Source organism: Petaurus breviceps, unplaced genomic scaffold (assembly GCF_028583685.1).
Source record: "Petaurus breviceps papuanus isolate PSGF00001 unplaced genomic scaffold, PetGlider_PUasm1.0 90925, whole genome shotgun sequence".
NCBI lineage: Eukaryota > Metazoa > Chordata > Mammalia > Diprotodontia > Petauridae > Petaurus > Petaurus breviceps.
The window spans coordinates 13,697,183-13,720,409 of record NW_027187380.1 but is presented as its reverse complement, the minus strand read 5'-3'; the positions used below and the strand labels follow the sequence as shown (position 1 = coordinate 13,720,409).

Sequence of the window (23,227 nt, the reverse complement as noted above, 5' to 3'; positions counted from 1 at the left end):
TTGCTAATGTGTTCAGGGGTTCTAGGACTGTTCTACAGACAGAGGATGAATTCATGAAGGGACTGGCAATGTATCTTATGGCCTTGCTAAGCCTTGTCTCCCCAGGAACTAAGATTGCTGAGAACTTGCCTGGGCCAAGATGAAGAAAAGACCTCCATCTGGGTATTAAGTGCTGTGTTTAAACTTGATGTAACTCTGGAGTAGATTCAATTGTGATCCAGGGGTGGGGAACTTTTGACCTTATGTTTGGAAACTAATCTCCATTTGAGAAGAGGGGTTTTGTGGTGGACTTAATTAAGGTATAGCCTAGGGGTGGAGAAGTATTTAGAACAGAGACTTTGTAATTGATTGAATGATTGGAAGGTCCTGGGGTGGGGTAGTCCTTGGAGATTATTTAATCACATTTAGTAAATGCTGTATTTGGAATGATGTCATGTTTTGATCTTCTCTGTTCTTGGTTGGTCACTGAATAAAATGGAGAGCACCTATGCTGGTATTCTGAACCTTGGGAAGTTGCCTTTCCTTGGCATTATATTACATATGTGTGGGCAGTAGGATTTAAACCCAGATTTTATTGACTCCCAAGCCAGTCCTCTACTCACTGTGCTTACATTGTTTCTCAAGTTAGAGATATGGTATCATCAATTTAAAGGTCCCAATGCTAATGAAACAATTAGTCTGGTTCTTATTCATTCCAACTCAGGTCTCCCCTGAGCCAACCAGAATACTCCATTAGTCCTGCTTATGGCTGATGATAGGATAATAGACTTGTACTAGGAAGGGACCTTGGTCCAGTCCCATTTTATAGATGAGGAAAACAAGGCCAATTGAGATTAAATGACTTATCTCAGGACACAGGTAGTAAGTAAAACAGCTAGGAATTGAACACAGGACCTCTGATTCCAGACCCCATGCTCTCAGTCCTTAGGGTTGGCTACTCATTCCTTTTCCATTTAGCCCCACATCCACTCCTCACTTTCAGGCCAAAAATGCTCTCTCCCTAGATGCACAAACAACACCTTAGTGGTTTTCTTCTCCTCCTGCCTTCTGTTCCACAAGTCTTTAGTAAATTTCTCTTTCTCCGGGCTCTTTCTAACGGCCTAAAAAGTTTCCCTAAATGGCTCTTCTGATTTTCAAAAATCTCCTGCTTGAGTAGAGAACAAAGGAACAACAACAACAATCGGGGTTGACTTGTCTTAGATCAGTAAATAGATTCCTGATGCCCCTTGGCCCAGAACATTTCTCTCTTCATCCCTATCTTTGACCTCAACCCACTCCATTCACAGAACTAGACTCCCAGTTCTCAGATCCTTGTAGGTTTATTCTAGCTTGGTACCAACATTAGTGGCAGCTGGGGGGCAGAGTGGATAGAACACTGAACCTGGAGTCAGGAAGACTCATGTTCTTCCATCCAGCCTCAGGTGCTTCCTAACTGTGTGACCCTGGGCAAGTCATTTCACCCCGTTTACCTCAGTCTTTTCATCTGTAAAAAATGAGCTGGAGAAGGAAATGGCAAACCACTTCCGTATGTTTGCCTAGAAAACCCCAAATGGGGAGTCAAGATGGCAGAGTACAAACAGGACCTCCAAGCAGCTCTGGCTTCCACCTCCCCCAATCCATGTGAAAGGGGACTCTGAACAAACTTTGGAGCTACAGAATCCACAAAATGACACAGTGAAGCTAACCTCCCGCTGAGGACAGCCCGGCAGCTGGCAGCAAGTGGCCAGCTCAGCGCTCTGGGAGCCGAGCCCAGCCACACACCAGCCAAGGTTTTAGCCCCAGGGTGGGCCTGACCAGCTGCCAGCTGGAGGGACTCTAGATCACCAGCAGCCATGGCTGTCTCCAGAATTATCAACACATAGATGCGAAGGACAAAGTGGGAGGTCAGTGCAGCGTGAACTTTGGGACCCAGTAGTTGGGAGTGTGTTGGCTTTTGCCCCTGGGGCAAGAAGCCACTGAGGGCTGCAGAACAGTCATGAGGCAGCTTCAGCTCCTGGCCTGCAGAGTGTAGGGGGACCAAGAGACCAGACTTGCTTTAACCTGCTTGGATCTGGATTGCAGTCTAGGGTGGAGGTCCTGGGGTGTGTGACCAGCTTGCCAGAGCGTGTGGAGGCTTCAGAGAGGGCACCCAACTTAATACCTCTGGCAGCTGAGAAAACCTCAGCGTTTGGGACGGAAGCTCCCCTGTCTGGTGGCAGAGTCCTACTGTGGCAAAAAGCCCAGGGATCAAGTGACTGAGTGGCAACTTGACCAGGCAAAGGAAGCAAAGCAAACAGAAGAATCCAACATTAGACTCCTATTTTGGTGACAAAAAGGATCAAAGCAAGGAACAGGAGGAAGATAGTGAAGTCAGAACTCCTGCATCAAAAGCTTCAAAGGAAAACACGAGCTGGTTACAGGCCATAGAGGACCTTAAGAAGCAGATAAGAGAAGTGGAGGAAAAATTGGGAAGAGAAATGAGAACCATGCAAGAAAATTATGAAATGAGAGTCAACAGCCTAACTGAGGAAAATAACACCTGAAAAAACAGACTAACTCAAATGGCAAAAGAGGCTCAAAAAGGCAATGAGGAGAAGAATGCCTTAAAAAGCTGAATTTGCCAGATGCAAAAAAGAATCTCAAAAGCTCGCTGAGGAGAATCATTGCTTCAGAACTAGATTGGAGCAAATGGAAGCTAGTGACTTTATGAGAACTCAAGATGCTGTTAAACAGATCCAAACAAATGAAAGAATAGAAGGCAATGTGAAATATCTCATGGGAAAAACCACGGATTTGGAAGATAGATCCAGGAGAGATAATTTAAAAATTATCGGACTACCTGAAAGCCATGATCAAAGAAAGAACCTAGAAATCATCCTCCAAGAAATTCTTAAGGAAAACTGCCCTGATGTTTTAGAACTAGAGGGCAAAATAGAGGTTGAAAGAATTCACTGATCACCCCCTGAAAAAGATCCCAAAAAGAAAACTCCTAGGAATATTATAGCCAGGTTTAGAAATTCCCAGATCAAGGAGAGAATATTACAAGCAGCCAGGAAGAAACAATTTGACTAGTGTGGAAACCCAATCAGGATAACACAGGATCTGGCAGCTTCTACACTGAGGGATTGAAGGGCTTGGAATATGATATTCTGGAGGGCAAAAGAGCTGGGATTAAAACCAAGAATCACCTACCCAGAAAAACTGAGTATCATGTTTCAGGGGAAAATATGGTCATTCAGTGGAATAGAGGACTTTCCAGCATTCTTGCTGAAAAAGCCAGAGTTGAATAGAAAATTTGACATTCAGATATAAGAAGCAAGAGAAGCATGAGAAGGTAAACAGGGAAAAGAAATCATAAGGCACTTATCAAAGTTCAACTATTAACATTGCTACATGGAAAAACAATAATTGTAACTGTTGAAACTTTTCTCAGTATAAAAATAGTTGAAGGGAATAGAAATATCTATATCTATATCTATATATATATGTCTATATTGGTGGGTATACTGGCATATGCATACCTATGTGAATGTGTGTATATATGTTTACAAGTATACATAGATAGAGGGCACAGAACCAATTTAATAGGAAGGGATGATACTTAAAAGGTGAAATTAAGAGGTGAGAGAGGAATATAATGAGAGGAGATGGGGAGAGACAGAATGGGGTAAACTATCTCATATAGAAGAGGCAAAGGAAAATGGTTACAATGTAGGGGAAGAATAGGAAGGCAAAAGGGAATGGGTCAATCTTATTCTCATTGAATTTGGCTCAGGGAAGGAATGACATACACACTAAGTAGGATTTCCCACCCTATAGGAGAGTAGGGGGGAAGGGGATGATGGAAGGGAGGGCAGGCTAGGGAGGGGGAGAGAGGTTGGAAGCACCCACTTTTGAAAAGGGATGGGATCAAAGTAGAGAACAGAATAAGTGGGAGGTGGTATAGGAGGGAGGAAAATATAGTCAGTCTTTTACAATATATCTACTATGTTAATGTTTTGCATTAGCTACCTATGTACAACCTATACTTAACTGATTATCTTCCCAGTAAGGGTGGGTGACAAGGGAGGAAGGGAATGAATCTGGAATTCAAAATTTTAAAATCAAATGTTTAAAAAATATATATATATGTATATATATATATATATATATATATATATATATATATATATATATACTATTATTAATACTATGTTACATGTAATTGGGAAATAAGATATACAGGCACTAGGGTGTAGAGATCCACCATGCCCTACTGGAAAAGTCGAAGGAGATATGGTAGAAGATATGGGAGAGAGCAGATTGGAGGAGGGGATATCCTGTGGGACTGCTATTTTAGGGTGGTTAGGGGAAAAATGGGGAGAAAATTTGTAACTCAAAATCTGGCAGAAATGAATGATGTAAATCAGAAGTTAATAAAGCATTTGAAAAAAAAAAAAAGAAAACCCCAAATGGGATCATAAAAGTCAGACAGTACTGAAACAACTCAACAAAAAACAAACAGAACATCAACATTATTATATATGACTCCTGTGCTTACATTATTGTTAGCCTGTCTGTAACGGACCATGAGATCGTGAATTTAGAAATCATCCGGCCCAATCCCCTCTGGTAAGAAAATAAGTTTCAGGAAAGTTAAATGACTTGCCTAAATTCATAAGTCACTGTTTGCCTCAGTTTCCTCAACAGTAAAATGGGTATAATAATATATATTATAAAAATAATATAGGAGCCTCTACCTCCCAGGGTTGTTGTGAGAATGAAATGAGATAATAATCGTAAGTTGTTTAGCATAGTGCCTGGCACATTGCAGTTATTATCATTATTAGAAAGCCTATCTCTGTGGAACTCCAGAGAAGTATCTCCATTCACTGACCTTGAATTCATTCCATGGACTATCCAACACAGAAGTTTATGTCATAAGTTTCTGTATTTGTACAGATAAATCGAAGGTAAAAGTTTACTTTAGATGTCATGGTTAAATCAATGCAGTGATTAAGATTCAGAGGATTCGATTCAAATGTAGGTTCTGCCATCTTGGTTCAGGCCTTGCCCTGGTCAATTAAGAAAAACCCAGAAAATAAAACAAAAGGAGTTTATTAGAATTTTGGAAGCTGAGGGGAGGAAGAATTGGAGTAGAGAGAGACAAGGCAGACAGACTCACCATCAGGCTATTGCAATAGTAAAGGAGAGAGATGGTGGCCTCCACCAGGGAGGACAGAATGGAATGGAATGTATGTTTATGAGAAATGTTGCAAAGGTAAAATTGACTAGACTTAGAAACTGATTGGATACGGACCATGAGAGAGAGAGAGAGAGAGAGAGAGAGAGAGAGAGAGAGAGAGAGAGAGAGAGAGAGAGAGAGAGAGAGGAGTCAAGGATGGTACTTAGGTTGTAAACCTGAGTGACTGGGAGGATAGTGATTACCTTTGATAGCCATAGGGAATTTGGCTAGTCATTTTGGAAAATAACTTGACATCATACCTAGAAAGAGGGGAGCAGAGCAGTGTTCTGGAGAAAATGGGATGGAATGGGATCATTTGTACATGTAGAGAGGTTTGCCATGGCAAGAAGAAGGGCCATCTCTTTATGTGAAAACAGGAGTGAAAGTGGAGATGGTGGCAGAAAACATTTGAGTGATATGAGATGAGGAGAATGGGAGAAAAGGGAGCTCTTGGCAGATAGCCTTAATTTTTTCAGTGAAATATAAGGTAAGGTTATCAGCTGAGAGGGTAAGGAGAAGTTTGAGGAGGGATGAAAAACCACTGTGGTGAATGAGATAATAAATCAATTAGGTAGGTGGAAAGGTATTGCTTTGCTGTAGTGAGGACTTGGTATAAATTTGTAGCAGATCCAGTTAGGAATTTCATGATTTTCTCCAGCTTTATTCAGCAGCATATGAATAGGAATGATTCAGAAGATGGTAGGGATAATCCAGGACTGAGACTCTGCAGGGCAAGTTTGGAAATAGCATAAGGAGGAAAGAGACTCAAGAGAAGAGGACAGTGTAGAATTGAACTGGTTCACTAAGGGATTGAGATGGAAACAGATGAGTGTAGTCATTACAAGGGTAAGGCCTGGTAAGGGTAAATAGAACAAATGGTTCTATTTTTTTTGTTTGGAGGGAAGGCAAGGCATTTGGGGTTGTGACTTGCCCAAGGTCACATGTGAAGAGTCTGAGGCCTGATTTGAACTCAGGTCCTACTGACTTCAGGGCTGGTACTCTATTCACTGCACCACCTAGCTGCCCCAAGAACAAATGGTTCTAAAGGAGGAATCTAACCTGGAATGAGCAGTTTAGACTTTTGGACTACAAGATATCTATTCAGCTATTCCCTTCCCCTGCTCACATCTCTAACTAACATGATGCCTGTGGTACCATGCTCCCGTATCTTTTTTTTTTTTTTTGGAGGCAATCAGGATTAAGTGCACAGGTTCATACAGCTAGGAAATGTCTGAGGTTGGATTTGAGCTCAGGTCCTCCTGACTCCAGGGCCAGTACTCTATCCACTGTACCACCTAGCTGCACCATTTTTGTTGTTGAATAGTTTCAGTCATGTCTGACTCTCCATGACCTCATTTGGGGTTTTCCTGGCAAAGATAACGAAGTGGTTTGCCATTATCTTCTGCAGCTCATTTTACAGATGAGGAAACTGAGGCAAACAGGATTAAGTGACTTGCCCAGAATCACACAGCCAATAAATGTCTGAGGGTAGACTTTAACTCAGATCCTCCTGACTACAGGGTCAGCACTCTAACCACTGATCCACCTAGCTCCCCCATCAACCTCATCCTTGCTAGAAACCCAGGGAGGAAGTTATGAGAAATTCTACGGACCATACAAAGTCCTCATGGTCTTCTGTGGGGTGGAGAGTAGATGGGCCATCTCCAAGATTCTTTCCTCCAAGCCGAGAACCAAAATGTTCTTTTTCTTGTTCCTCGAAGGCTTCCAACCCTAGTTGCATACTTAGTGTCCCCATTTTGTCTTGTGGGTCTCTGGAACTATAGAACAGGTCTCAATTCCAGTTCTTGCACAAATTGATTTTTCTTCTAGCTTTATTCTCCCTTACTTGTGAGGACAAATGCCTTCTTACCATTTTACTTTAGTTCCTCTTCTCCTTCCCAGCTTTAACCTTCCCTTCAAACTCTTTATGAGTAGAATAATTTCCCATTTTGTCCTGCCTCTCCCATATTTGATCTCTTTTCTTTTTTTTTTAATTTTAATTTTTTGAAGGCAATTGGGGCTAAGTGACTTACATAGGGTCATATAGCCAGTAAGTGTCTCAGGTCACAATTTGAACTCAGGACCTCCTGACTCCAGGGCCAATGTTCTATCCATTTCACCACCTAGCTGCCCCCAGATAGGTTTTCAATGTGAATAAGTCACTTTCCCTTTTTGGTCCTCAGTTTCCACATCTGTAAAATTAAGGGTTTCCAAAACTACTGGGGCAAATGCTCACTATTTGTGAAGAACTTCAAGGAAAAATGGAAAGCAGTCTGACTGAAAATAGGTTTGGATTGACATCTCACAACATATAGCACACTAAGTTATAAATGGATGTAAGACCTATGTATAAAGGGTCATACCATAAGCAATTTAGAGGAGCAAAGAAGGAGACACATTTTGCATAGAAGAGTTAAAAGACCAAAAGAGGGATAGAAAGGTTAATGAAAGATAGAATAGACAATTCTGATTACTTAAAATTGAAAAGCCTTTGTACAAGTAAAAACATTGTAGTTAAAGTTAGAAAAGAAACAGTTTATTGGAGAAAAAATATATCTTTGCAGCAAGTTTCTCTGATAAAAGTCTAATATCCAAGATACATAAATAAGAATTCAAATATATAACAAGAGTCATCCCCCAATAGATAAATTATTAAAAACAGTTAAGTGGTCAAAGGATATGCACAGGAAGTTCTCAAAAGAAGAAATACAAACTATCAGCAATCATATAGAAAAATATTCCAAACTGCTTATAATAAGAGAAATACACATTAAAATAACTGAATTTCCTTTTCATATCCCATGCAAATGGCAAAACATGTAGAAAGGGAAAAGCTACAATTTTTAGAGTGGCTGGGGCTGTAGGAAGACAGGTTTGCTAATGCATTGTTGTTGGAGTTATGTATTGGTCCGGCCATTCTGGAAAATAATTTGACACTCTACTTTAAAAGTCACTAATCTGCAAATACTCTTTGACACAGCTATGCTACTATGAGGCATATAATCAAAAGAGATCAAATAAAGAAAAGAACCTTACATACAAAAATATGTAGTATTTTTTGTTGTTGCAAATAATTGAAAACTAAGGGGGAGTATTCATAATTTGGAGAATAGCTGGATAAATTATGATATGTAAATATGATAGAATATCATTGCACCATAAGAAATTACAAAATGAGAGGGGCAGCTAGATGACAAAGTGCACCTGCCCTGGAGTCAGGAGGATCTGAGTTAAAATCTGACCTCAGGCACTTACTAGCTGTATGACCATGGGCAAGTCACTTATCCCCATTTTACAGTTGAGGAAACTTAGGCAGAGGTTAAATGACTTACTCAGTGTCACATAGCTAGAAAGTGTTTGAGACTAGATTTGAATTCAGGACTTCCTGACTGAAGGCCCAGTGCCTTATTCACAGTGCCACATAGCAACCTCATATGTGTAAGAGCCACAGTCCAGTTCCCTGCAACCTCCAAGGAAGGGAACTCTCTTTCCACCAACATTTCCTAGCGCGGACCTTGCAAAGACTGAGATTATGTCCGAGGGACACCTACTCTCTTAAGAGAATGGATCAAGCTTTTCTCATGTTCTCTAGCTCAATAAATCTCCAAATCTCCCAGATGAAGTTTAGGAATGGCTCATGTCTTAGGTTTCCTCAAAATGGATTGACTTCTGGAAAAGTACTCAATGTGAAAAGTAGATCAGGTATAGGATAACTATTTACTTCCACCAAAAAAGAAATACATAAAACAAAATGCTTTTAACTGTGCTTTAACAAATACTTAAAACATAATACAATAACACAATTATTACTATAATCTCATAGGAAATGAAAACTACTGCTGAACAGATATTTCCCTTTCCTCTTTAGCTTATACCATTTGCCCAATGACCAAGTCCAGATGTCTTGGCAAGCCAGGACGGAGCATAGATTTCTTAGTGCTTTTATCTGTAGTATCCTCCTGACCATGGTCATCTGTCCTCCAAGAAGTTGTGGTGATCACGTCCTTCTGGGAGACCAATGTGCAAACTCAGTGATTCCTGTTGTGTTGAACCTACAAGGCTTCTGGTAACGGTAGAAACATCCACTCAGGATCAATCTCCAATGCTCAAGGAAAGAAGCACAAAGCAGAAGAGTGAGTCAGGGACTTGGGGTCCAAGTCTCAGACTCAGTAGTATGCTCTTGCTGCAGAGTGTGTGCCGTTGCCGTTGCTTGGTGGTATGGGGCAGAATTTTCCCTCTCTCCTCAAAAGAATTCAGAGGGAGATGCTTTCTGATTCCCAAATGGCATGCTTCAAAAAGAGAGAATGAATAGAAGTTGTTTTTTTCTTTTAAGCTTAACAAATGGGCAGCTCCTTTTCTTTTAATGGACAGTCCCCAACACCCAAGAGAACATGAAGCCCATTAGATTCCTCTGGTTAAGCAGTTCTTTTAGCCAGAGGTCAGAGTACATGTCTTTGGAACAAGAAGGTGAAAGAGAGGAAGCAGAGAAAGCAAGAGACAAGTCAAGTCAGAGTTAAGGTCTGAGAAGAATTAGGATTAGAAGAATTAGAACTATTAGGGGAGATAATAAGTTTTCTTTTACAAACTGTATTCCGTATTCTGAATAGGATTTCTCAGGGGATGGTTGGAGGTCAGATGTTCCATGTTGCAGTATATTGGGTTCTGGCCTGGGGTATCCAGAGATAAGGTAGCATAGGATATGTCCTTTCCTTTGAGGCAAGCCTGCAAAACAAATCAAAATAGTCAGAGGGAGGCTTGGAAGGGAAGGAATAGAGTGGGAAGGAATGTTAGGCCTGGGTCATGGTCATATGACCAAGTCACAAGAAACAGAGGAAAAGGCCAATACCTCCTCCTTATGTTATTTGGAACATGGAGACAGTGGGGGTTCAGCACTCCTCAATTTTACTCCCAGCACCTCCACTGACTTCCAGGGCCAATGACTCAGAGGCAGGGGGAAGGAGAAGTAGGAAGGGGGAAGAGAGGTGAAAAAGAAGAAGAGGAAAAAAAACAACTAAAAAAAGGGGCAGCTAGGTGTCGCAGTGAATAGAGGATCAGCTCTGGAGTCAGGAGACCTGAGTTCAAATCCAGCCTCAGACACTTGACACTTACTAGCTGTGTGACCTTGGGCAAGTCGCTTAACCCCATTTGCCCTGCCTGCCCTCCTTGCCCCCCCAAAAAGAAAAGGAAGCAGAGGGTAATTTGACTTCAAGTTTGAAAAGAACTGAAGTTTAGTAGGTAAAGAACTATCATTAAAGAGAGCAGCATGGCAGTAGAGAAACCACTGAATTTCAAGTCAAAGGGCCCAAGTTTGAATCCTGGACCTTCCACTAATAGTTGTATGATCTTGTATAAGTCGCTTAATTTCTGAGGGTCTCAAGTTTCCTCAGGTGTGAAAGAAAGGAACCGGACTGACAAAAAGACTTCATCAAGAACAAATCATGCCACACCAACATCATTTCCTTTTTTAAAGTAATTATTGAACCACTGAATGAGGTGGAGATGATGGGATATAATAGATATAATTTATCTAGATTTTTACATTTGACAACATTTCTTCTGTCATTCTTTAGGACATGGTGGCAAGGTTTGGGCTAGACCAGGGATTGGCAAACTGCCAATTTTGTATGGGCAGCTAGAAAAAGAATGGTTTTAAAATTTTTAAATAAAATTTTATTATATTTTAATATGTAAAAAGCAGTCTTAGCTCACTAGCACTACAAAAACAAGCACCCTATATCCATAAGGATTAAATAACAGTACAATGAGGTATACTCAGATTTAGTTGAATGGCCAGACTAAGCATTCATTATCAACTAGGCATTCTCTAATGGAGTATTCCCAGGGATCTATGCTAGTTAACTTCTTTTTTTTCCTAACAACCAAAGATTTAGACAAATGCATAGATTTTATGTATATCTAGTCTGTAGATGAAATGTAACTAGGAGGGACAACTAACATATTCAATGGTAGAGTGAGGATCTGAAAATATTTCAACTAACTAGGATGTTGGACCAAATCTACTCAGATGGAACTGGAAAAAGATAAATTTGAGGTCTTATATTTGGCTTCAAAAAAAATCAACTTCCTAAGGACAATATGGGGAAAGTGAGGCTAGACAGCAATTCATCTAAAAAAAGATGAGGGCGATGTTTTCCATGATTGAACATATATAAGCTATATCAAATTGCTTGCCATCTTAAGGAGGGGGGAGAGGAGGGAGAAAATTTGGAAGTCAACATTTTTTATTTAAAAAAAATGTTAAAAATTGTCTTCACATTCAATTGGAAAAATATTATTTAACAGAAAAAATGTTTAAATTGTCTTTCTATGAAAAAGATCAGGTAGGGTGAGGAGGATTTAGTATAATATAAGCAATACTATGAGTCAGTGGTATGATTTGGAAAGGCAAAAAGTCAAGTTGATCTTTAGCTTCACTGAGGTACAATGTTCACAAGAAGGGAGGTGATCATCCTAGTAGACTCTGCCCTGGTCATACCCTAACTGGGGTCTCTTGTTCAGTTCTGGGTGATACATGTTAGGAAGGTCACTGATAAACTGGGAGAACATTCAGAGGGAGGAGGGTTACCGGGGAAATGAAGGGTCTTGGAATATGAAGATCAGCTGAAATAAATGGGAATTTTTAATGTAGTGGTAAGAGTTGGTGGAGGAGAGGAACAATACATTTGTCTTCAAGTGTTTGAAAGGCTGACACATGAAAGAGGAATTCAACTTCTGCTTGACCCCCAGAATACAGAACTAGGAGCAATGGATAAAAGTTGCAGAGAAGCAAATTTAGGTAATGGAAGGAAAAATTTTCCTTAAGAAAACTGGAAAACACTGAAGTCAGAAAGACCTGAGTTCAAACCAGCCTCAGACACTTGACACTTAATTAGCTGTGTGATCTTGGGCAAGTCACTTAACCCCAGTTGTCTTCCCCCCTCCAAAAAAGAAATTAAAAAAGAAAATTGGGATAGGTTATCTCAGGAGGTACTGAGTTCCCCATTGCTAGAGTTAGTGAAGCAAAGGGTTGATGACCCTCCAGGGATTTTGTAGAGGATATGGGTCAGACTTGTTCCTAAGCATAGGTTAGACTAGAGCAGCTAGGTGGTGCAATGGAAAGAGACCTGGAGTCAGGAAGACTCATCTTCCTGAGTGCAAATCTGACCTACTAACTGTGTGACCTTGGACAAGTCACTTAACCCTGTTTGCCTCAGATTCTTCATCTGTTAAAAAAAATTAGCTGGAGAAGGAAATGGCAAACCACTACAGTATCTTTGCCAAGAAAACCCCAAATGGGGATCACAAAGAGTTGAACACAATTAAAACAACTGAACAACAGCATAGGTTAAAATAGATGGGTTGGACTTATAAAAAAAACCAAACTCTTCTGACTCAGATTCTGTGATTCTTAGAAGGCATTTCAACTGTCTGGTACTCAGTCTCCACAACTGTAAAAATAAGAGACTTGATCTAGATCATGTGGAGGGTAACCTGCCTCTGACATTCTCTGAAATAAGTGCTCTGTTCCCTTCAACATTAGGGTTTGAATTGAAAACACAGCAGATCCATCTTAGCACATACCATGGTGACATATTCCACTTCCTGGTGGATGCTACTAACTCTGGAGGAGTCTTGGAGAGAAGAATCCCTTGTCTCTGGAGAATCTAGAGGGGAGTTTCTGGATGTCCTCTGATGCAGGGTCAGATTTGCATAACAAATGCTTTCGTCTGTCATCTGGGGTGCCTGTGGAAAGTTTTGTGGGCTCTAGACAAATGACCCAGTTCCATGTAAATGAGCCTGCTCTTGACTGACCTTAAGTTCCTCTTTTTTTTTTTTCCTGACAGACCTCTCTTCGGTGAAGAACTCCCCACCTACAGGTATCTATTGGTACAATACCACCAACACCTCTTCCCCATTCTGTCTCCATCAGATTCAGCCCCATCCCCATGTTGAATTCAGAGACTTTCCTGGGTGCCCTTCCTACAGTTCCTACTGATTCTCCTGGTCTCCCTTGAACAAAGCTACTTTCTCCAAGTGCCACTGTGAGGTTTGAAAATCTCCAATTTCTACCTCATAAAATAGGGCAAATATTTGTAGAATGTGAGACTGTCCAATGCGAGCCCAGTCCTTAGATCACATGTACATGTGCCCTTCCTGGTAGGTTATACAGAGCATACCCAATATTCTCTGCTGAATTCAATACACATGAAAGCTTTTGGAATGGAGAGGTTTTTTTCCCCACCCCCCATGATAATAAAGCTTTTCTTACCTGCTCAGCAAGTTTTTCAGCTTCTAAAAGGGATAAAAACAACGAAGGATTAGAAGTCTAGAGTGAGAATGCCCCCCCATCATTCACAGAGAAGGGCAAGAGAGATTAGTGTTTGTATAAGAACTTGTGTCTATATAGTAATTTATGATTGCAAAGCATTTTGCCTAACTTCTCATCCATAATATTAGAGTGTTGAGCTAATTGATCTCAAAGGGCCCCCTCCTCCCCTCTCCCAGTCCTAAATCCTATGATTTTCTTTGTCCAATATAAACCTATATGGGGATAGGGTATATAGGATATATCAAGGGAATGCTGAAACCAGCCTGCTCAGAGAGCAGCTTGTTAAATTTTCAGTGTAAGTGTTCACACTTCACAAATCAGCAAACACTATGAATGAAACACTATGATATGAGTTTGATGTGTTGCTTTGTTGATTATCTAAACTTAAGAAAATGATAGAGAAAATGTTAATAATGCATATAAAATTAAACTGTGGTGTGCTATTTTTTCTTCTGGAGAGCTGGTTATCAAATATTTGCCAGTGTGCCACTGGATGTTACCTATCTTAAGAGAAAAGTAATGTAGTATTTTCTAGGAGGCAATCAGGGTTAAGTGACTTGTCCAGGGTCACACTCCAGTGAGTGTCTGAGGTCAGATTTGCATTCAGACACATCCATCCATCCAGGGCTGGAGTCTATCCACTGTGCCACCTAACTGCTCCAGAAAGGCAGTATTATTAACATAAATAATGAAACTGAAGCTCAGAAAGGCTATCTGATGGGTCCAAGTTTACTCAGCTAGTTAAGTGGCAGAGCTGGACTTGAAAGCCAGGTGTTATGGCTCAAAGTCCAATAAGAATTCATCTATACTTAGTATTTCCAAATGGACAGTTTTTTCTCCACCTACAAAATTTTTACTGCCAGACCATCTAACATCTCAAAATATATAAACTTAAAACAAGTCATTCCTCCTCCTCCTCCTACTCACCTCATCCTACCTTGTCTTTGTCTCACCAATCAACCTCTCACCCCTGGGTACCAGAAAGCCTCCCCATGAGGCTACAAAAGGTACCTTAGTTCAAGGTTTTGGGTGTGTTTTTTTTAAGTGAAATTTTCCAGTCCCAAATCATACTATAGTTTGGTTTAAGAAACACTTTTCTCTCTCTGTAACTTTCTAAAGTTGGGCGAGTTACCAGAATTACGTGACATGGGTTCTAGTTTTAAATCCCTGGATTTCTTCCTTGAATGAGCATTTAAATACTTTGGACCTCTCTCCATCCAAAGGTAAGGAGACATCCTCCCATCTGTCCCCCAGCCACCACCACCATTGAGTCATAAGATATAGATGTAACAAGGGAAAGACGTAATTCATTAAGTAAGCAGGTTCTGAGAACAAATGTATCAAATATGAAAATGTGGAAGTAGAGCTAGACAGGAAAATGATGCAATTCCCACCAGTCTGAAACCCCTCGTGACAGAACAGTGTATTATTATGAGATATGGAACATTGCCAAATCAGGGAGAAGTAGGGAAGATCCTTCAATGATGACCAACCCTCCCAGTCTGGATGTAGAAATGGAAGACAGACACATCATCCCCAGGCAGAAGTTAAAAATCACATGCCCCACTGCTCACAGAAATTTAGCAGGTCTGCTTAGAAAAGCATAAGATAAAGTAGTGGATAGTAAGTTTTATTTATATTATATGTATTACATAAATATATTTATATAACATGTGTTATATAAATATTTCTATATTAATTATATGTAATAATTCTGTTCTATATATACATATACAGACAAATACATGTATGTGTATATATATACACAGGGACACACACATACAGTCATTTATGCTTAGATCTTACTTCTGTCTCTGCTCTATATCTCTGAACTTTCTTAAAAATTTACTAGATTAGATGGACAGTTCCTAAGTGCACCTAAGGCGATCTCTTTGCTGCTCAGAGCCTAAATGGGAAATCCAAGGAAAAGAGAAGAGAAATCACACGACCAGGGCCCCAAACATGTGACCCTAGCTTCCTGCCAGGATTCAGGCATCAGTTCCCTAGGTGGTGACTCAGGGAAGTAATCATCTGGTGATGGAACGAATCTCTATAGTAGGAAAGGTCACGAATAGCCAGGTCCTGATTAGTACCAATGATGAATCCCTGAGGCTTACATTATTCCAATTTACATTGCGTATTTCCACTGGGTAAGAACCAATGACCAATCTTACATAATTATAGTTCTGAATATCACTCCCCTCTATTATCCACCCCTAGACCCATATACAATTAGCTCTTCTGGTGTTTCTCTTCAAGTTAGAAGCTGCATTTCAATTTTAGAGACTCTCCTCCCCCATAGCTGCCCTTGATCTTCTAAAAAATGTTTAGGGGCAGCTGGGTGGCACAGTGAATAGAGCATAGCCCTGGAGTCAGGAGGACCTGAGTTCAAATATGACCTCAGACACTTAACACAAAAACTAGCTGTGTGACCTTGGGCAAGTCACTTAACCTTAATTGCCCTGCTTTCCCCCTCCGAAAAATAAAAATAAATGTTTAGATGAGACGAAAAGAATAATTTTTCTCATCTCCTTCTACCCCTCCACATACCCAGGGCTGGTTCCTAACCTTTCCTCTGTCTCAGCAACATTCTCCAAGCCAGAATTGAGACCCCCACCAACATTACCAATAAAATGCCAAAGATGATGGGCAGTAGGACTTGGAGATCTGTGAATTCAAACCTAGAAAGAAAAGGAAACCCCAACTCAGGGAATGCTTACCTCTGGGAGTAGATAGTAATAGACATAAACGATAGAATCTTAGGTTTAGAGTTGGAAAGATACTTAGGTATCACCTTATCCAACCTCCTTATTTTACAGAAAAGGAAACCAAGACCCAGAGAGGGTGTGATAATTTGCCCAGGGCCACACAAGTAGCAAAAAACAGAGATGGACTCAAACTCACATCTTCTGATTCCAGATGCAGTGATCTTTCGACTGTACCTCACCGGTTCACATACTTCAGTAGAATGATGATGTTTGAAACTAGGGAGATGCCCAATGACAAAAATTGCTGCCTCTTTAGCAAATCTCAGTTTCTAAAAAGAATTCTAGTTTTCTGAATTTAGTGAAAAAGTCAGGGCTACCAAGCAGCAGGGAAGTCCACATTTAGAAGAACCAACATGGCAGTTGATAGACTAAAGAGAGAGCCTCATCAAGGAGTAAATAATATTATGTAAATCAGGAGTGAGGTAGAAAGTAGGAGAGATTCTGACAAAGCAACTTCAACAAAACAAAAATGTATTTACTACTTGCATGGTCCTGAACAAAGATGGGATACAAAGAAGATACAGTTCCCTACCCCCAAGAAAATAACAGTAGACTATCAGAGGAGTCAACGATTCCTCAATCTTCCATGGGGCCATGTTATGGCTGAGATGCATTTGGCAAGGGCTTGCATTGATTGATCTGGGTTCCCATTAGTATTATACCTGGGGATTGAGTTTCATTAGTTTCCCTTACCTTTCGTAAGAATAGTTGTTTACCATTCCGGTAATGTTTTCTGTGCTTGTTGTCATCATTGTCATTGTGGCTGTTGGTGTGGTAGCAGTGGTTGTCCTCACTGTGGTTGTTGCTAAATATACAAGCCAGGTCAATTGTCACTGTCCAACAAATCCTTCCCTTACCACTCCCTTATAAATGTAATATAATAATTCCTTTGAACTCTCAAGGAATCTGGTGATGGGGACGACTTTGGTCAGGCTCTCTTCCTGTTTAAACCATTCAATAAATCAATGCAGTAGGCTTTTCTAATAATGTTTACCCACTGTTCTTATGCCACCAGAGATTTCTGTGCAGTAGATAGAATGGAGAAACTGAGACTATTATTGTCAGGATCAGGGCTAACTCCAGGCAAAAAGTTACATGTAGGAAGTTTGTCATTGGTGTCTGACCTCTTCCCTCCATGTATCCTATACTCTCAAAACAAAAATAAAAACATCTCACTTGTATAGCTTTATGTTTTATATAAACTATCTTGGAATTCTGGTTAACGTGGAATTGTGAAAGATTGCATAGAAACCAGGCTCTTTTCCCAGCAAATGATTGAAATTGACCTAGAAAGACCAATTATTGGAGGCAGGGGGCAGAATAGAAGCTCTTCAATCCAGTCCAGAACTGAAGCAAGAGATTTAAAAAAGGAAATTATAAATGAAATTAAACTTTAAGAAGAAAATGTTAAATAGAGAATAAATAGATCAGAACAAAAGATGGAAAACCTTACCCAAGTAGTGGTCTCTCTGAAAAACAGAACTCTATGATTTCATGAGATAAGAAGAAATATCAGAACAAAGTCAAAAGATTAAAAAAATAGAAAAAAAAACCCTACATTTGCTATTAAAAAAAACTAACTTGGAAAACAAGTTAAAGAATAATCATTTATGAATAATCAGACTTCTGGGAAAAACCCTGACCAAACAAAAAGCTTGGACAGCATATTTTAAGAAATCTTTTTTTTTTTTCCAAAAAGACCTACTACTCAGATTTACTATGACCAGAGGGAAAATTAAAAATTAAAAAAAATCCATTGATCACTTCCTATAAATAAAACCTAAGCTGAAAAATACCCAGGAATGTCATAGCTAAAATCCAGAGCTTGTAAAACAAGGGAAAAAATACCAAAAACAGGCAGAAAGAAAGAATTCAAATACAAAACAGCTGGGATCAGGGAAGACTCAGCACCAACAACATTAAAGAAGAGAAACTCTTACAATATTCCAAAAGGAAAAACGTAAAAGCTTACAACCAAAAACAACTCACTCCTGCTAAACTAATTATAATGGGGGGAGGGGGGGAGGAAGAATTGAGGAAATGAACCTTTAATAGAATGTTCAAACATTCCTCATGCAAAGAATACAACGTGCAGCAAATAGAGCACCAGCCCTAGAGTCAGGAGGACCTGAGTTCAAATTTGGACTCAGACATTTAGCACTTACTAGCTGTGTGACTTTGGGCAAGTCAACCCCAATTGCTCAACCTTTCCCCCTCAAAAAAAATGTTTTGGAGTGGCTAGGTGGTGCAGTGAATAGAGCACCAGCCCTGATGTCAGGAGGACCTGAGTTCAAAGTCGGCCTCAGACACTTAACACAAAAAAAACTAGCTGTCTGGCCTTGGGCAAGTCACAACCCCAACTGCCCCTCCAAAAAGCAAAAAAAAAAAGAAAAGAAAATAATACAATGTGGGACGGCTAGGGGATGAAGTGAATAGGGCACCGGCCCTGGAGTCAAAAGGGCCTGAATTCAAATGTGGCCTCAGACACTGAACTAGCCTTGTGACCTTGGGCAAGTCACTTAACCCCAATTACCCTGCCTTTCCCTCCTCCAAAAAAGCAAAAATAAAATAAAATAAAATTCTGCAAGAACTTTCAGTTTGCCATGTAATTCTGGAGAGACTGCTACCTGTTACGTCTGAAAAGAGAAGTAAGAAAAAGTATCAAAATAACATTTTCTTCAATATTTTTTTCTTGAGAAGCAACGTGGAGAGAATTCTTGAGGAATTTTAATCAATATCTTAAGTGAACTAAATGGTGGAATTTCATCTCTAGAAGTGAAGAAAATATATAATAGCATCTGCTATTATAGTGAGTGAGTTTACTCTGGCTCAAAACATTATAAATAACTATCTATGCATTTGTTTTGTTATTGCTAATAAACATATCCTCTTTAACTTAATATTTATTCCATCATAAGAGATTAAAGCACCTAACATATAGAATAACTATTGGAAAAGAAGGTTTCTCCAGTTTATTCAACAAATTTATGAGAAAGAGGCTGTAATTTTATTAATTGATAAGAAAATATTCAGACATAACCTCCTAGATTATTCTAGAGCTCAGAATGATAAGACTAAATATGAGAAGTCAAGTACAAGGTTGAGGGGTGACTTACAAATTAGTCTGATCCACCCTATAGACCTTATGTTATATCCAAGTACCCTAGCTGATAATCCCCTTGACCTAAGTGTTAGGGTCTTAATGTATCTTACAAAAGTACTGGGGAAAGATAACCAAAAATACAAAGGAATTAATCACCATGGCAAGGGGAGAGGGAGATATTTTGAAACTAGGGACCCTCAAATCTTACCACAAAGTAAGCCTGATAAGCTCGACCTCCCCCAGCTTTGGCTACTGTAGTGTACTGGTGACTAAGTCTTTCACATTCTAGGGTTGGTGGAGGGAGAAAAAGGAGGGCAGGAATGGAACAAGACCTAAGGAAGCTTTGGCAATTGGTAATCCCATGGAGCACAGGCTCTTAGAGCTCTCTGACTTCTCTCTATGATTTTTATACACAGGGTCCAGATATAACATGCATTTGGCATGATTCCCTCCCTCCCCCCAAAAAAGAGCTTTGGCTATTCTAAAGAGGGGTCCCAATATAGGCTTAGGAACTGAGTCCCAGGGACCATTTCAGGGTAAGGCTCTCAGCTTCATCCAAGCCCTTTGAGGGCAATAAAAACACAATGAGAGGGCCAGGGCATAAAAGGATTCAGATATAAAAACCATTATGAACCCATCTCCTCTGGATCCCCCTAAAACTGACCCCTACAGCCTAGAACTGAGGGTAGGAACACATACAGCAGTTTTCTGGCACAGAGGAGGAGACAGTCTTTGTTTCTCCAACCCAGAGCCCTAAGACCTCACATACATACCACTGGAGTCTCTTACCTGGGAAAACAGTCACTTTAATCTGGAATCCAAGGTCCCTTCCTACCCTTTCAATCCCACACCAATAAATGTCTTCATCATTTATTTCAATGTTTCTTATTGTCACTGTGAATGTGAGTGCTGTGGTACTGTCCTGGATGGACACACGGCCGTTCTCTTTCATTGCTTCTGTGGTTTTAACAAGAATGTTACAAGAACTCCAAACATCTCCTCGACACCACCACTTCACATAGGACTCCCAGGCTGAGTCATATTGACACTCTATAATTGCCACACTATTCTCTACATACATCACATGTTCAGGGCCCCATACACCTCCACTGGAGAAACAACCTGGAAAATATAAATCGAGAATCTCATTTCCTCAGAGCTAAAATCATTGAACATTATTATCATTATCTCTAAGTGGCCCATCAGGAAGTTGACCTATTTCCCAAGAGAATCCCTAGGATGGTATAGAAGTTTCCCTGGTCCTTAATTCTCTTGCCTTTCCGCTAAGATTACCTCCAATTTATCCTATGTATATCTTATTTGTCCCCAATTATTTCCATGCTGTCTTGTCCCATTAGATTGTAAGCACATTGAGGGAAGGAAGGAAGGAAGAAAGGAAGGAAGGAAGGAAGGAAGGAAGGAAGGAAGGAAGGAAGGAAGGAAGGAAGGAAGGAAGGAAGGAAGGAAGGAAGGAAGGAAAGAAGGAAGGAAGGAAAGAGGGAAGGAAGAAAAGAAGGAAGGAAAGATGAGAAAGAAAGGAAGGGAAGAAAATATGCTTCAATTTGTATTCTGAATCCATCAGTTATTTATCTGGAGATAAATAACATTTCATCATGAGTTCCTTGAAATGGGTCATTTGGATGGTCATTTGGTTGATAAGTTACTATGTCTTTCAAAGTTGACTTAAATATGTATATTATATTACATTATATTATATTATGTTGTGGTATGGTATGATATGGAATGGTATGGTATAGTATGGTATGGTATGGTATGGTATGGTATGGTATGGTATGGTGTATATCTATATCTATATATCATACTATAAATTATTCTGGTTCTACTCATTTTATTTTGTATCAGTTAATACAAGTCTTTGCAGGGATTTTCTGAAACTGTCCCATTCATCATTTCTTACAGAACAATAGTGGGGATAACAATTTTACCCCTCATTCAATTCCTTGCAACCCTTTCTGTCCCTAACTATGGTTCTCCCTTCATCTTTCCTCTGCCTCAGATGACCTCCTTTTTAAACAATCTGTTTGCCCAGTTTCCTACAGTTTTTTCTTGTGATTATAGAACTTAAAGAGACTTCAGAAGTTTTTTAACCCAACAGTCTCACTTTACAAATGAGCCCAGAGAGAATAAGAGACATGGTCAAAGTCATAAATAAAATCAGAGGTAAGATTTGAATCTAGGACCTCTGGTTCCAGAATGAGTGCTTTTTCCAATGTACCACACATGCTACCTTCCCCTAGCTGTTTGTTCAGAATCACCTGTACTCTCTGCCTGGTGAATTCTATCTTACTTTCTTTCAAATCCCTCATCCACATTCCCTTCTTCCCCAGTCTTCTCTTATTTCCGTACACTGTTGAAAGTAACTAAAAGAAACCAGGGAAATGCTCATGGACTCTGTGGAGAATACAGTGTTCTCCTCCTCTTTACTTGGTGTTTGGTATCTGTGTGGCAAAATATAACTGCCAGTCTCCTTTTTGGGCAAGTTAGCTTCTGGGTAGGCATAGGTGTTCTATGGGGAGCTATCTTGATTTTCAGTAAATGTACAATTTTCAATGGAGATTATAAGCACATAGTAGATAATGAATATTTGAAGAATGATTGACTGATGATAGATAGTACAAGGATTTTCCTGGAGAAGTAATCCTAAAGTCATTGAAAAGAACTTCTAGAAGGAAATATCAGGATAAATAAATATAGTATCATTTTTAAATTTATATGTGTGTATATGTATACATCACATACACATACACACATACATATATATATATATATACACATATACATACAAGCATAGGATAGGCTCTCCTGTACATATACATGCACACACCAGCTACATAGTTTCCCTTGGGTGTTTTCTTCCAGCACCATCATCTCTATCAGCCCTCTGCCAGCAACTAATTTTGTCAGGAGAGCTTTTCCTATGTTTGGCTACTCAGTTTCCACTCACCTGGGAGCCAGAGAAGGAGAAGGGCTGACAGCAGATACATTATCTTTCCCCACTTCAGTGTTTTCATTCTTTCCAAGGCAGCACACTAGAATTCATCTTCTTGGCTTTCCAACTGTTCTGTGGCTTTTGATTCTCATCCACTTCCTTCTTCTTTTATTTCACATTTGAAAACAACACTAAAAGAGGAAGGAGGTGAAAGGGTGAAATTTATTCTAGTAACCACTAGTGAAAAAGTTAATACAAAAGTGTCAAGTGCCTAGTTAGGGTAAGAACTAGGACCAATATCTGATTTCTAATATTAGAAATAGTCAACCCCTCTCAAATTAATTAGTTGGATCTCAGTTTCCTCATCTGTTAAATTGAGGAGTAGATCTGTAATAGATAATTTCTAAGGTTCCTTTTGGCTCTAGAGCAGAGGTGGGGAACCTGTGGCCTTGAGGCCACATGTGACCTTCTAGGTTCTTGAGTATGGTTTTTTGACTGAGTCCAAGATTTACAGAACAAATCTTTTTATTAAGGGGATTTGCTCTGTGAAGTTTAAATTCAATCAAAGACCCACACTTGAGGACCTAGAGGGCCACATGTAGCCTTGAGACCACAAGTTCCCCACCCCTGCTCTAGACAGTCTACATCTGTGTAATACCAGCTTCATTAACCATTCTTAGAGACAACAGAAACTATTTTCTGCCTTTAAGAGGGTATAGGATCTTGAGAGAATGGTAGTTATCTATCATTCTAGAGTCTATTTTAACTGTAAAAGCAGAAAAGAGCCTGTGAGAGGACATAGAAAAATGATGTAACTAATATGGAAATGTTTTGCATGACTACATGTGTATTACCTATATCAGATTGCTTGCCT

The 23,227-nt window shown here is 39.8% G+C and overlaps 1 protein-coding gene across 1 annotated transcript; it reads right to left on the bottom strand.

Annotated features, from left to right (window-relative positions):
- Window positions 1–7,717: 7,717 nt before the first annotated feature.
- On the bottom strand, window positions 7,718–22,468 carry LOC138152552 (CMRF35-like molecule 1). Its single transcript, XM_069076496.1, has 7 exons — window positions 22,369–22,468; window positions 20,193–20,525; window positions 16,994–17,105; window positions 16,101–16,213; window positions 13,473–13,495; window positions 12,785–12,946; window positions 7,718–9,925 (listed from the first exon to the last, which is right to left on the bottom strand). The coding sequence occupies exons 1-7, from the start codon at window positions 22,433–22,435 to the stop codon at window positions 9,782–9,784; spliced, it is 954 nt and encodes a 317-aa protein (XP_068932597.1). The 5' UTR covers window positions 22,436–22,468; the 3' UTR covers window positions 7,718–9,781.
- Between the last annotated feature and the right edge of the window lie 759 nt (window positions 22,469–23,227).